At 41.7% G+C, this 15,323-nt stretch overlaps 1 protein-coding gene across 2 annotated transcripts in view; it reads right to left on the reverse strand.

The window, feature by feature from the left end:
* LOC143040579 (anti-lipopolysaccharide factor-like) overlaps positions 1–14,991 on the reverse strand; it is a 47,685-nt gene extending 32,694 nt beyond the window's left edge. Inside the window, exons 1-3 of one of the 2 annotated variants that reach the window (XM_076211658.1) lie at positions 14,797–14,991; positions 9,067–9,212; positions 832–968 (exon numbers count right to left, since the gene is read on the reverse strand). In XM_076211658.1, the coding sequence (XP_076067773.1) occupies positions 832–968; positions 9,067–9,194 (265 nt within the window). In that variant the 5' untranslated portion in view covers positions 9,195–9,212; positions 14,797–14,991. Of the gene's footprint in view, positions 1–831; positions 969–9,066; positions 9,213–9,299; positions 9,387–14,796 lie in introns of those variants that run through there. The other variant, XM_076211657.1, reaches the window with a different exon arrangement.
* Positions 14,992–15,323: the final 332 nt, after the last annotated feature.

Genomic DNA, 15,323 nt, shown 5'->3' on the forward strand with positions numbered 1-15,323 from the left:
AATTGTCGGGGAGGCATACAACTTGCTAAGATCATTAAAAGTGGCATTTGCATATTTGGACGAAGACATGATAAGAAAATATTGGTTACATTGATAAGGCCTAGACTAGAATATGCGGCATTGCGGTCACCCAGTACCAAAAAGAATATAAAGAAAATAGAAAGAATCCAGAGAGCTGCAACAAAAATGGGACCTGCACTTGCAAACCTATCATATGAGGTGAGATTGGCTAAACTGGAGTTACCGACGCTGGAGCAAAGAAGAGAGAGAGGTGACCTACTGACCATCTACAGAATCATGAAAGACACAGAGATACTCAATAGAGGGGGTTTACTAAATTGGGGCAAGAGAAACACAAGAGGACATGGAAAAAAAAAACATAGCTACAGAAGAGAACTAAAGAAAAACAGTTTTCCACATAGAGTAGTGGACACTTGGAACAAACTGGACAAAGAAATAGTGTGCGCAAAAACCATTCATGAGTTTAAAAGCAAACTAGACACTGCGAGATACAAAGGCGGGACATCACAAGCATAGCTCCCCTTCCCGCAAAATACAACTAGGTAAATACAACTAGGTAAATGCACACACACACACACACACACACACACACACACACACACACACACACACACACACACACACACACACACACACACACACACACACACACACACACACACACACACACACACACACACACACACACACACACACACACAAAATCACACCACACACAGAGCAGAATTGCTACCTTCTATCTAATAGGTAACACCAAGGTAATGTAATGACAGTGAACCATGCAGAAGGACAGGACTGATCAGAACTCACAACGTCCAGTGAAAGTGGCCCATCCCTGACACTGCACTTTGCCTCGATACCTCAGGCCAATGCCTTTCTGATTCGGAGTGATAGTCAAAGTACAGTCGTGTCCAAGTAGCTCCATGGATTCGCTCCGCCACAGGATGCTTAAAAAAAAAAAAAAAAAAAAAAAATATGTATATATATATATATAAATAAATAAATATATATATATAGATGTGTGTGTGTGTGTGTGTGTATATATTACAAAGGATTACAAAGGCGGAGCATGCCGACAGGAGACCTTTTGGTCCATATCTAGGTCGGATGCGAAAAAATCGTAATAATAAATTAATAAATAAAAACTATAATTATGTGAATAACAAATAAAATACATAGATAAATGCATAGGTATAGTTAAATAATAAACAAACAGGTAGATAGTAAATAATCATAAATTAACATATAACTAATAATAAATGAAAATCAAACAGACAAATAATGACAAAACAAAAACAAATAGTATAAAATAAATTATAATCATTAAAGCATCTTGCTTAGGTGTTTATCTAAATGATTCTTAAAGCTTCGAACTGAACTACATTGCACTACCTGTGCAGGAAGTTTATTCCATTCATTAACTACACGGTTGGCAAAGTTGTTTCTACCTACTTCCAAATTGAATCTATTTCCGGACAGTTTGAGACCATTGTTTCTTGTCTGATTCTCATTCAATGTGAGAATTTTATCACTTTTGATATTGTCAATTCCCTTTAAAATCTCAAAGACCTGTATCAAGTCACCTCTGAGTCTACGTTTTTTTTAGGGAAAACAGATTCATGTGTTTTAGTCGATTTTCGTATGATTTATTTTTTATATTTGGAATCAGTTTTGTGGCTCGCCGTTGTACTTTTTCCAGTCTGTCAATGTCTTTAATGAGATTCGGTGACCATACAGAAACAGCATATTCCAAATGTGGACGAACTAACGATTTATATTGCTTGTTAAGGAGTGATGGACTTTTGAAATCAAAAGATCGCGCAATCAGTCCCAGAATCTTATTTGCTTTCTCAGAGGCTGAAATACACTGCTTGGATGATTTGAGGTCATCGTATTTCTGAATGTAGGAAGAAACCTCGCTTCACTACTTATTCAAAACCAGTGCTTAATTAAAATAATTCCCCTTTAACAATTAGCCCAAAGCCTGCAGCTAGACCCTCGCAGCCTAGTAAGATTAACAATTCTAGTGAAACCAAACCTAACTTCACATGCCCAACTGAGACGGAGTCTTTAACTACAGTCCTTTTGCAAGTTTTGCCCTCACTTCCATGACTTAACTCCCGTTTTTGAACCATTAGTTATGAAGGGACATATATCTAATGATTCCAGTGAAAAATCAATACCCAACTCTGTCCTCAGAGACACAGGGGCCATGCAAATTCTCATATTAGTTGACACTTTGCCTGATCCCTAAGTCATGTGTGAATCAAAATGTCATTATAGGTACAGTAGTGGGCATCGAAAAACTTCCCCTGCACAAAATGTACCTTTGTACTGATATCATTGGTCAAGAAATTTTGAAATGTTGTGTGCTTCTTAAATGAGACTAGTTAATGTTCATGTTTTTTTATGCACTGAAACCAAACTCCTACTTAAAAAATGTTTATTGGCAATAGGTTTCAAGATACGTGGTATGAGTCTTTGATTGTTTTATTATAACGTACAGTATGTGTCATTATGTTTTGAATTCTAATCTCCTGCCAATGTCCAGCAATAGTCTGCAAGCATTGTTATGCTCCATTTACCCTGCTACCGCTTTCCCATGGTTGAAATATCTTTGGTGAAGCCTTTCACTATGTTTGCCAATAAGTGCCTCACACCCAATTTGATGGTATTTTTTTTAAATGCGAGTCCAAAAATTGGATTTTAAATGACATATTACATCCTATGTTTTTGTAAGCCTTGATGAGGTTTTCCACCAAATCTTCATATTTCCCTTTCCTTCTGTTTCCGAGAAATCCCTTCTCTACTAACTCGAATGCGTAAACCACCATTTACTCATTTAAAACAACAATGAATTTTATAAGTCAGTATCTCCCACTAGCAACATGACACATTATCATATCTTTTCCTTACAACTGTGTATGCCAAACCACACCGTCACGACTTCAACCCAAGGTACGAGAACGTACCTGAAGAGGTCGGGGAGGCAATGTATCCATATCACTAACAATATCGATAGGTCACACACCATGACACGTAATCCACATGCATGCAAGGAGGTACCCGTCTTTACCAATACCTCCCATCTTGGTGACTACACAATTTCTTAATCAAAGCATCTGATTCGGAGAATGCAAACATATCACAACAACAAGCCATCACGCCACCTTCCAGCAAGGAACAAACACAAGTGTCTAATATCACCAAACAGTTAATTAACCTTTCTTTACACCTAGCCAAACTACATTATCGTAATTTCAGTATATACACCATGTCTAGCCACATCCATAAATAATATTACTAAACTTATTACTATGCAACTAACACACAAATATTATATATTTTATCACAGACACATTTTCCATGTAACAACCTACACCAAATAGGCTTGGATCAGCGAAAGGAAGACAGAGAATTAAGTTTATATATACATATACATATACATATACATACATACATACATATATATATATATATATATATATATATATATATATATATATATATGTATGTATATGTTTCTGAAGCACAGGTTCTCGCGAAGACTATTTTGGTTAAAGTCAACTGCGCTGATAGATTTGACTATCTTCAAATAAAGGTTCTTCAGTTTATAAAAGGATGTCTTTTCTCCATGATTCAGATTATGAACGAAATCATCCATAGTATTAATAAAAAGGAACGCGCTGATGTGCGCCGACAATTGTTATTCTTGAAACTGTAACAGTGTGAAACTGTTGAACAATGACACCGAAAACTTAAAAATTTTCGCCTCACCTGGAGGCTTCTTCAAGGTGAGAGGACTTCATGTTGAATCAAGGAGGTTTACTATTCGTGGAGTCGTGGAGAAGATTGAAGCAAGCATCTGGGTGTAGGCCTTATATAGGTGGTCTAAGTTTCAGGCTGGTCAGCCCAGGTGGAGTGCTGAATGCTGATTGGTCGCTGGATTCTTCCTCTGATCCCTGCCTGAGTGAGCCTAGCACGCAGCTCTGATGACCCGGCTCTGGTGACCCTTAGATCAGGGAACTGGGTCAACATGTCCTGTGACTAGGAGACAATCCAGAGCTTATTCCCTTCGCCCAAGGTCACGAGCGACACCGCCCGGCCAATCAACAGCCAGCATTCCGCCAGAGCCGGGTCACCAGAGCTGCGTGCTAGGCTCGCTCAGGCCGGGATCAGAGGAAGAATCCAGCGACCAATCAACATTCAGCACTCCGCCTGGGCCGACAAGCCTGAAACTTAGACCACCTATATAAGGCCTATACCCAGATGCTTGCTTCAACGGGATAAATGAAGCTTTCACCACCACGATCCTCGCAGCAGCACGACACTCCATCCCCCTGGTCAAACCAGGAAACGGAAGAAGGGGCCACCCATGGTTGACGGATGCATGCCTAAAAGCCGTGCAAGAAAAGAGAAGGAACTACCATCGGTACCTGAAAGAAGGGACAAAAGATGCCTTCGTCTCCACGAAGAAAGCCAACGCAGAGTGCAAGAGGACCATTGCCGAAGCAAAGCTGGACTTCTGGAGAAAGAGTGAAGAGGACAGGACGGACCTTACGGCTGCTTGGAATAGACTTTAAACACTTGAAATGCGTTACAACCCCCCTAGCAGGAACCTCACTGATCCTGACGGAGGGATATTACGCACAGCAGAAGAAAAGGCGGAGGGTTTCTTAAAACACTTCGCCAGAGCCAGCACAACAAGAAGTCTCCCCGAAAACCAGAGAAGGGACAGCATGGAAAAGGAAGCCCACATGGACCTCTCCACCCCTAAGGGCAAGGACACCGATCTTACCCTACACGAGCTACGGTGGGCCCTGAGGGCAACCAGCGGAAACAAGAAGTCCCCCGGCGCCGACCAGGTTACATACTCACTCCTAAGGAACTTACCTCCCTGCATACAAGAAGCCCTCCTCGCCCTCTTCAACAAGTGCTGGAAAGAAGGTACTGTCCCCATGGCATGGAGGCACGCTGTCGCTGTCGTAATCCCCATCCCCAAAGGAGGCAAAGCCAGCACCAAGATCGGAAACCACAGGCCAGTAGCCCTTACCTCACATATAGGTAAGGTCTACGAGAGGATCCTCCTTACCAGACTAAAAAAGCACGTGGACTTCAAGGGAGCCCTCCCCAAACTCTAGGCGGGGTTTAGGAAAGGAAGAAGCGTTGTGGATCACGTCGTGCGACTCTTTGAGCATATCAGAAGAGCTCAGAGAAAAAAGAGGATCCTACACATCTGTTTTTGGATATAGCAAAGGCTTTCGACACGGTCTGGCACGCAAAACTCCTCTTCAAGATGAAGGCCATAGGCGTGTCTCCAGCTATGTACAACTTCATCCGGTCCTTCCTCTTCAATCGGTCTATTGAGGTGAGGAGAGAGGGTGTCCTGAATAGAAGGACGCAGGTCGACATGGGTGTCCCCCAAGACTCAGTCGTGTCCCCCCTTCTATTCACACTCCTCCTAGCGGACGTGGGCAAAGGAGTACGGGGTGATACGGTCGTCACCGCATACGCAGACGACATAGCCCTCTGGAGGAAGTCCAGGCACCGGCGGCCCAAAAAGAACTCGGCTCAGCACAAGGCGGAACTCCGAAGGTTTCAAGAGCAAGTAGACATCGTGGTGGCCCAACTCAACAGCCTAGGGTTCACACTCTCGGCAAAGAAGACTGTCTACATGCCAGTGCACCTGGCAGGTTACAACAGCGGCACATATCCAGGCTGGAACCGAATAAATATATGCGGTACGCCAGTTGAACCAGCGAAATCCGTCCGCTACTTAGAAGTAACGTTCCAGAGAAACAGCCAATGGACTCTCCACATCCAGCAAGCCACCCTCAATGCTCAGAGAGCTTTAAACCTAGTTCGAGCGATCCGAAAGGAACCCTGGGGGCAACACTGGGAAACTCTTATTCCCATCGTCCAAAGCCTCGTTCGCACAAGGCTCCTTTTCGCGGCCTCAGTACTGCACGACCTACCCAGACAGAAGCTACTTTGCATGGTAAGGGTAGAATGCCAAGCCCTACGTGTGGCACTCGGCCTTCCGAAGTCAGTACTATACGAACAAATATACAACGAAGCTGGCATACTACCTCTCTGGGCCCGGATCAGGAGGGATGCCTACCGGTACCTCTTCGGTTCAGCAAGGGTACTCAATTCCACGGACGAGGAACTCTGTGAAGGATGGATCTCGGCACCACACGGCGAGCCCAACCAGGGCCTGCCAGGTTCTGTTAAAGACCTGTGTCTACGAGCTGGACTTCAACCCAGCGATCGCCGCCTCATCGCCCAGTGCCAAGTAGACCCCTTTCCCCCCTGGGACCTCCTCCCGCCAGAGGTAAAGACGGACATACGAGGACTAGGAAAAAAAGCAAACCCCCACCTGCTGATCGCTCACAACAGGGAACTACTAGCGAAGGAATTCGCAGAAGATTTCCGGATATACACCGATGGATCGGTTATGGAAGACGGCCGTACGGGCACAGGCGTCTACCTGGAATCCACAGGAAAGACCATAGCCAGGAAAATAACGCCCACCACCATCCTTACAGCCGAGCTACTTGCCATACGAGAAGAACTCCGGGAAATCATCGCCCCCCCCCCCACCTCCATGGGTCACAATCCTGACGGACTCTCGCTCGAGCCTAGAAGTGCTTCTAAGTGGCTACTGCGCCTCCAGACAAGAACTTAGTGAAGAAATCCTTCGACTTTCGACCGAAATAGCGAAACTCGGCACTAGCCTCCTGTTCCAATGGGTACCCGCCCAGGTAGGACTCGAGGGAAATGAGAAAGCCGACAAAGGGCCATGCTCGTCCCACACTCGACTGGTGATGCCTATAAGAAGATCGAAGCCGCTGCATGGGAACTATGGAGAGAGGAGTATGTGAATTTTGCAGCTAGCCGAGGATGGCGCACCACAACCGGCACTGAACCCACCCACAAAATTCTACCTGCACTGCCTCCGCATACCTTGGCCATGGCATCCAGAATCCGGGTAAACCACTGGCGAACCCAGCACACGGATACAGCATACACATGCGGCAAGGAGCTAGCCCCTTTCAACCACTGCCTCTTTACCTGCCCCGCCCTGGGGCACCACTTCCAGCACCTCAGGGACCTTCTCGGGGATCCAACTACAGCCCTGTACCGTCTCCGGGCAGGTAGCAATACGGACGCCGGACAGGGGCACCTAGCCCTTGCAGCAAAATTCACCTGCTCCTCCCCAGGAGGGTCCCTGTTGTAACTCTGCTACAAAACACCCCCGCCTCTAAGAAACCCCTCTCAATGGAATCCATGCTACACCCACCTACACCATACCCTAATCATTAACCCAGGCAAGCTACAAGACACATTTTAATTAAAAGATAGTCCCTTAATCGGCGGAGGCCGCTGGGACTCAATACAAACTAAAAGAAAGAAAGAAAGAAAGAAAAAAAAAAAAGCTTGCTTCAATCTTCTCCACGACTCCACGAATAGTAAACCTCCTTGATTTACCATGAGGTCCTCTCACCTTGAAGAAGCCTCCAGGTGAGACGAAAATTGTTTAGTTTTCGGTGTCATTGTTCAACAGTTTCACACTGTTACATTTTCAAGAATAACAATTGTCGGCACATATCAGCGCGTTTCTTTTGATTAACACTATGGATGATTTCGTTCATAATCTGAACCATGGAGAAAAGACACCCTTTTATAAACTGAAGAACCTTCATTTGAAGATAGTCAAATCTATCAGCGCAGTTGACTTCAACCAAAATATATGTATGTGTGTGTGTGTGTGTGTGTGTGTGTGTGTGTGTGTGTGTGTGTGTGTGTGTGTGTGTGTGTGTGTGTGTGTGTGTGTGTGTGTGTGTGTGTGTGTGTGTGTGTGTGTGTGTGTGTGGATATGAGTGTGGGTGTGTGTGGGTGTGGGTAGGTGTTTGTATCTTATACTTTTTATACTTTCTATCCTTCTCGATATTTTCTTCTATACTTAGGTATCTTTTCATTTTATCAGGGAGCGCGTTGCTTCACTCTCCGAGTAACCTCCCATGCAGTCGCCCTTCCCACTCCAAACAACACTCGATAGGTTCGAGCAACTTGCCCCAGCCATGAATTCTGTGGGCGTCCCCTTTGACAACCGTGTAAGCAGGATCAGCATCAGGGAAATGTGCCACATACGTGCCGGAGTTGACATTCGCGATTTATGCTAGTAACTGGCATAGACTGGGTCTCGAATATTGAGTCTCTGGTCTGATACGAAGTCATTTCAGCGATACATCATGATTCTCTAAAGCACTTAGTTCCAAAGACATCGAGTCACCTCTTGAAGTCAGTATTCAATGCCCATGTCTTATAACCGTACAGTAAGACAGGGAGCAGAAGTGGCTTGAAGATTAGAATCTTAGCCCTCCTGCAATGCCAATCCTTTGAAAATGACGGCTGGAAGAGGTGCAACAAACAACTTCTCCCAGTCAGAGCACGATGCTTGATGACGTTTATCTCTTATTGTGTTAGTCAGACATAGGCATACCAACCACACATGTCATCACTAGCCCATTCTCTTTTCGAGTGCAGTGAAGCACATAAATGTATTCAGCCAAAATGCTATGTGGACGTTTTTATTGAGTTTCACATGTAGATATTTCAATTGCGGTCACATAAATTTAGTGTCCCGTATTTCTAATTCTCTAATCTGACAACCCTAGTAATGTGGTGATTCTATTTATTCGTAAGAATCTTTTTATGCACTCAGAGTAAACACCAACCCTTTGGTAAGATAGGTTTCAATCTAAAACAGGATATAAGATAATATCTTCCGTATCTATTCGTACTGTTCTATTTTGGCTGCCACCAGTCTATTTTATTCATCTCATTTAATAGAACTTTTGTGTTATTTGCTGCCAAGCTATTCCTTTTCTCTTTACGAGACCCCTTCGGTAGCAAAGGGAATCTTCAACTTATCTGTACCGGGTGGTATTTCTTTCGGGCTGCCGTCAGGCTACTTTAATCTGCGTGACCTTTGGTAGCAAAGAAGTCCCACTGAAAAAAGAAAAAAGAAAAAAAACTTACTCGGAAAGACTTGTGACGATCTTCGAGGCAAGCTCGTCCAGAAGTCCAGCACGCGTAAATGGCGCCATCAAGAAGAGGGAGAGGGAGAGGAGGACGAGAAGGCGCGTAGACGTGACACAGTGTTCCATTGAGGTGGTCGGGTAGTCCTAGGGAAATATGCAAGGAATTATTTGATATGCACAAATACATTACATCAAACCGATTTTAGTAACAAAACAGATCATGTCACTTACTTTCGGTGGGCGAGGTAAATGCACATTTGCAACGTAGAGGTCTTGTATTGGTGGGTGAGAATGGAAGGACATGGGAAGTCAATTAGTTTTTTATTTCCAGATGACACTAGCTTGTGCCTGATTCTGACAGATTGAAGCAGCTGGCAATTGAGTTTGGAAAAGGATGTGAGAGAAGCAAGTTACGATTAAATGTGAATAATAGTTAAGTAATGGGATGTACAAGGGAAGATGAAAGTGTCAGCTTGAGCGTGAGTGTGAAGGATGAGAGGCTGAAAGCAGAGCGATTATTATATCTGAGGTCGTTTGTAGCAGTGAATGAAAGAGTAAACAGGGCGTGCAGAGGTCTGGTGATGTCTGGGGCCAACTCCTTGACTGTATGCCCCGAAGATTCAAGTATAAGGCCTAGTACTGAGAAATATTATGAGAAAGGAAGATATTTCAAATATGTAAAGTTTACATATTTGAAACAGAATAAACACTATCCGATTTAGATATAAATCAACCAAATTTACTAATCTCATTTATCAAAATTATCTGATTGGATCCACCCCACCCCCTAATTTGCATGCCACTCCCCAACACCTCTGCACGCCTTTGGGAGTGAATGTAGAGAGTAAATGATGAGTAGAATAAAAAATCTTGTGAAAAAAGGTACTTGGGGACGAATGCTAAACAAGGTTATATGAAGGAGTAATTGTATCCTAGGTGCTATAAAAAGTAGACTTACAATAGAAGGAAGGCAGAGAGGAGTAGATATTTTTACATGAAATGTCTAAAACTAAATGTGTTTGTTCTGAAGTGTTTAAGAAGTAAAGTGGGAGTAACACGGATGAATAGCTTGAGAAATGTAGAGATCAGGTGGAGTGGGAGTTAACTGTGTGTAGATTGATTTTTCGTATTTCTTAAGTTATTCTCCTATTATTATCTGAGTGGCGGTTTTGAAATTTGTTTTGGAGAAATATTTATTAGTGATATTGCATTACTGTTCCTGTGATAGTATTTTTCCTTAGTTAACTCAAAGTGCTTCATTGGAAGAGGGTGGGTTCAATTTTTATTTTTTTTTATCATCTATTGCATTTTTTTCCAATTTTATGATGCTTTTGTTTAGTTGTAGTATATATTCATTAATTCTTGTACTTATCTATTTACTCAACTATATATTTATTAATTTTTCTTCTCCTTTTCCCTTATTTACTTTTTTATTTTGTGGCTACCTCCGGTGTGTAGTTAGGATTGTATTCTTTCTGTAACCTCTTGGAATGTAACTATTCTTGGTCTTCTAAATAGTGTTATATAGACACTATGAGTATCCTATATATGTGATGTATGAAAATAATTATTATTTTGGGTGAAAAAGACGTCCGGTAATCAACAAACGAGAATGGAGCGTTACGTTTTGAACGTCACGCGTAGATAGATACCCAAATGTTTTGGGTTAGCGTCTTATATTCTATTGGATATGCATTATTATTTTGTATATTATCCTGTAATCATGTCAAACCGAATTAGTATTTGTTTAGTCTGTCTTGGTCAATCAGGTTCAAACTCCATAGACGCTGGTTCTATGGATCAATCAGGGGTGATTTTGTACAGGAGGAAGGTATACTTCAGGCGCGTTGTAAATGAGTGAAAATTAGGCAGTCCTTTAGGATGGAGTGGAGATATTACGGCTGCGAATTAAGACCTTTCCTCCCCCTGTTTATATTTTTAACTCAGCTAGTAATTAATTTAGATTATGTGAGAAGTCTATGGCAGTGACGCAGGAAGCCTAGACAGTGGATCTCTTGGCAATTATTTCTCTTTTACCCCCGTTAAAAATTGTGTTAAGAACTTGGAATCATGGTTAAAATTTATTATTCAGTTATATGTCCTTGGTTATAATTATCTGTTATTCTTATTAACTTTAATGAATAATGTTAAACGTTCTAGGTGTTTCATTTTTCTCAATTTTCGTGATAACGCAAAATTGAGTGGCGGCCTCTCATTTGATACTATGAACAGATTACCCCAAAGACATAGCATCTTGTGAATCATTCATATCATCTTGAAATATTTTTATGTTACAAGTCAGAAGTATTCGTAACTATATTGTCAAAATGACACTGATGATAATGGTAATGGTACATATATACATATACCAAGCGCTTTTCCCCCTTACAAGGGAGATAACCAAATTCAAAGGCACAAATCCACTCCTACCCAATTCATCCCCACATACTCCACTCCCATTCGCCACCCCTCCTTCTTTTCTTGGCTCCTCCTGTATGCCGGGTCATCTCTGCATCTCACCCACTGCCCTGGGTCAGAAGCAATGCAGCAAGACACAGCACATCCACAGCAAGGCCGCTTCATCTAATCGGCGACCCCCCCCCCCTCTCCGTCCCCTCATGCAGAAAAAGAGAAGACGGAGAGAAGTCCCTTCGGGCTGCGTCAAAACATCATTCACACATACTCCCTCCCCCCCCATACCCCACCCATTCCCTTCCATGCGTCACATTAGCATCCATACACAACCACTCTCCACTCACTCCTATCTTCTGTCAACTCCCTTCCTTCCTCAACAGACATTCACTTCCTTCCCAATGCCCCTTTTACCCCATCCATCCATCTCATCTTTAGTCGCCTGCCCATGTTTACTTCCTCCACCTCTGCCTTCCACACCTCTCTTAATAATCTTTCTTCAATTATTCTTTCCATGTGTCTAAACCATCCCAATACTCTTTCATCAACACTATCTCCCAACTCCCTTTCCACCCCCGCTCTCCTACTGACCTCCTCGTTTCTCACCCCTACCATACTTCTCAGGCATTTCATCTCAAGTAAATTTAAAATCTTCCTCTCTTATGTCCCATGTTTGTGCCCCATACAATGCTGTTGGCACAGTCTCCTCATAGCATCCATTCCCAGATGTCTATTTCTCATTACTCTTTTTAATCACTAAAGGCATTTACTTGCTTCTCACAATCTACAGTCTACCTCCACCTCCACTCCTCCCTTTCCCGCCACATTTACCGCCAAGTATCTAAGGCTATCCACTTCCTCCAGTCTCTCTCCCTTAATACTTACTTCCAATTTGCTGCCATCCTCTCCCCTAGTACATCTCATCACTTTACTTTTACCCACATTTATCTTCAACTTCCTTCTTTTGCATACCTTCCCAAACTTCGTTACTAACTTCATTAGCCTCTCCTCTAATCCTGCCACAGGCAGTGTCGTCAGCAAACAACAACTGGCTTATCTCCCATTTCTCTCTATTTTCTTTAACCATCTCCAATCCCCGGGCAATTACCATTGCATTTATCTCTCACACCACCCCATCCATGTATAAATTGAACAGCCAGGGTGACATGACACATACTTGGTGAAGTCCCACCTTTACTTCAAACCACGCACTCTCTCCATTTCTAATTCTAACACAGGCTTTACTACTCTCATAAAAACTCTTGGCTGATCTTAACATCTCTCCTCCTATCCTATATATCTGCAATACCTCCCATAGTGCCTTCCTGTCTACCCTGCCGTAAGCCTTTTCCAAATCCATAAAGTCCCCACCTAAAAAAAAAAAATTACCTTTTCTTAAAGCTTTCTCAAATATCTGCCGTATCGCAAAAATCTGATGCACACAACCCCTACCTGTCTTAAACCCATATTGTTCCTCACCAATTTTCCCTCAAATCGTCTTCTAATCCTCTCAAATAAAACCCTCCCATAAGCCTTCCCCACTTTAATCAACAAACTTATCCCTCTAAAACTATTCACACTTGCCCCCTTTTCCCTTGTAAAATGAAACTGTACAGGCACTCCTCCACTCCTCCAGCACTTTGGGACAAACATTAAACAACCTCACCAGCCAGTACATCACCACTGTACCTCCCTTTTTTAGACACTCCGCATGACACCCATCTAACCCAGGTGCCTTACCTGCTCTCATAATTTTAATAACTACTTTCACCATGGTAATAATGGTGATGATAATAGTAATGACGGTAACTATGGCAATGACAATAATGATAATGGCAGTGATAACAATGTTGGTAATGGTACTAAAGATGATGATAATTATAATAACGGAGGCAATGGCGACAATAATAATGATAGTTGTGAAGACGATAATAATTCTAAAGATGATGATGATGATGATGATGATGATGATGATGATGATAATGATTACAGTTATGTTGCTTAAGCTAATGACGATAATATTAATGACATTGTCGATAACAATGATTACGATGATGACAGTGATGATAATGTTGGTAACGATGATTATAATTATAAAGAAAAGTATAATGATGATGACGATACTGCTAATGGCAACATTTACCATGAATATAACGATGACCATGACGATAACTATTATGATAATAATGATGATATCACTAATGAAGATAATGAGATTAACGAATATAATGACGACGATGATGGTAATTATGACATTGACAAAAACAGTGATAATAGCGATGATAGTGAGGATGATAATTATGAGAATAGTAAAGCTGCTGCTGCTTTTGTTAATGTTGCTCATGGTGATAATGAATATAATGATGATTATATTAATGGTGCAGTTATCACGTTAATGAAAATGGTAATGATAATAGTGAAAATGACGTTAAGATGAAAATGATATTCAAGATGATACTGATTATAATTACGATGATACTAACGCCAATGTTGACTATGATTCTGATGATCATGGTAATGATGATGGCAATTATGAAAATGATAATAATGATTTTGATGACGAGTGTGACAAAATTAAATTAGTAATGATGATCATAACCATGATCGTAATAACTATGATACATATGATAAGGCTGCTTATGTTTATAACGAAAATAATTATGGTAAAAACATAATGATGACGATGGTAATGATGGTAATGACCATACTAACGGTGATAATGATTAAACCCTGTTCCATACTACACTGTCAGGGTGTGATGATAATGATAGAAATTACAATGACACCGATAATATTGATGATAATGGAGATGACAAAGATGACGACTAAGACGACGACGACTAAGACGACGACGATGATGACGACGATGATGATGACGACGATGACAATGATGATAAATATGTGTGCGAGAAAAATTTGTCTCACTTTTTCGTTCCCTCTTGGTTTTAGAGGGTATGTATAACCTATCATTACAAAAGCATTGCATATTTAAAAATTATTAAGAAAACAACACTGTTACAAATAATAGTAAACTTGTACAAATAATGATAAACAAATACGTGAATGAAAATAACTGGCCACTGAGGAGGAGGTATGCCACGAAGTTGAATAGAATAGTCTGCCGGCAGCCTGAATGAAAAGAGGAAAGTGTAAATAGAACCCGCTTGAGGTCATCGGGCACTAGGCGTAACAGTTCAAGTAAAGAGGCAAATCTCATTCGCGCACAAAGCACTTCAGTATTGCAGTGTAAAGAGAAACAAATTATCGAAAAGAGTTCGATACAAATAAATCTATGGAGATAAAAAAAAATTCTTACTTTGTATATGAAGTAGCGTTTGCTGCACCCTGTCCAGCCCGCAACTCAAGGCCCATTGTAACTCTAGTTGTAACCAGTCTTATATGCACTAAGATTGCAGAGTACTAATTTCTTACCCAATAAATTTACCTATTCCCCGTCCATTGTTCTAAATTAACGATAGGTGGTGCATGCATACTACACAGTGTTACACATTTATAGAATTCATTTGTTCACAACGACGTTTAATAAAGTTGTAGAGAAGGGGTGTCCCAGTTAATGAGAACAGTGGCAACCTAGACCGGAGTTCCCGGGCTACGTGGATCGAGGAAAAACGTGGGGAATACCTGTTCACAAAACATCCGTCACCTCAGAATTCAATTGTTTATAACCGAGCGAGGACAACTTCACTACTGCATAACACACAATTCTATACACATCCAAATGTTATATATTTAATTACTATGGTGAAATAGTTATATTCTTCCTTGTATCACTATTTCAACATACTGTCGTACTTTACATATTTCCCTCCGGTTGTGCATGGA

This window comes from Oratosquilla oratoria, chromosome 29 (assembly GCF_046742065.1).
Source record: "Oratosquilla oratoria isolate Oo_2021 chromosome 29, ASM4674206v1, whole genome shotgun sequence".
NCBI classification, from domain to species: domain Eukaryota; kingdom Metazoa; phylum Arthropoda; class Malacostraca; order Stomatopoda; family Squillidae; genus Oratosquilla; species Oratosquilla oratoria.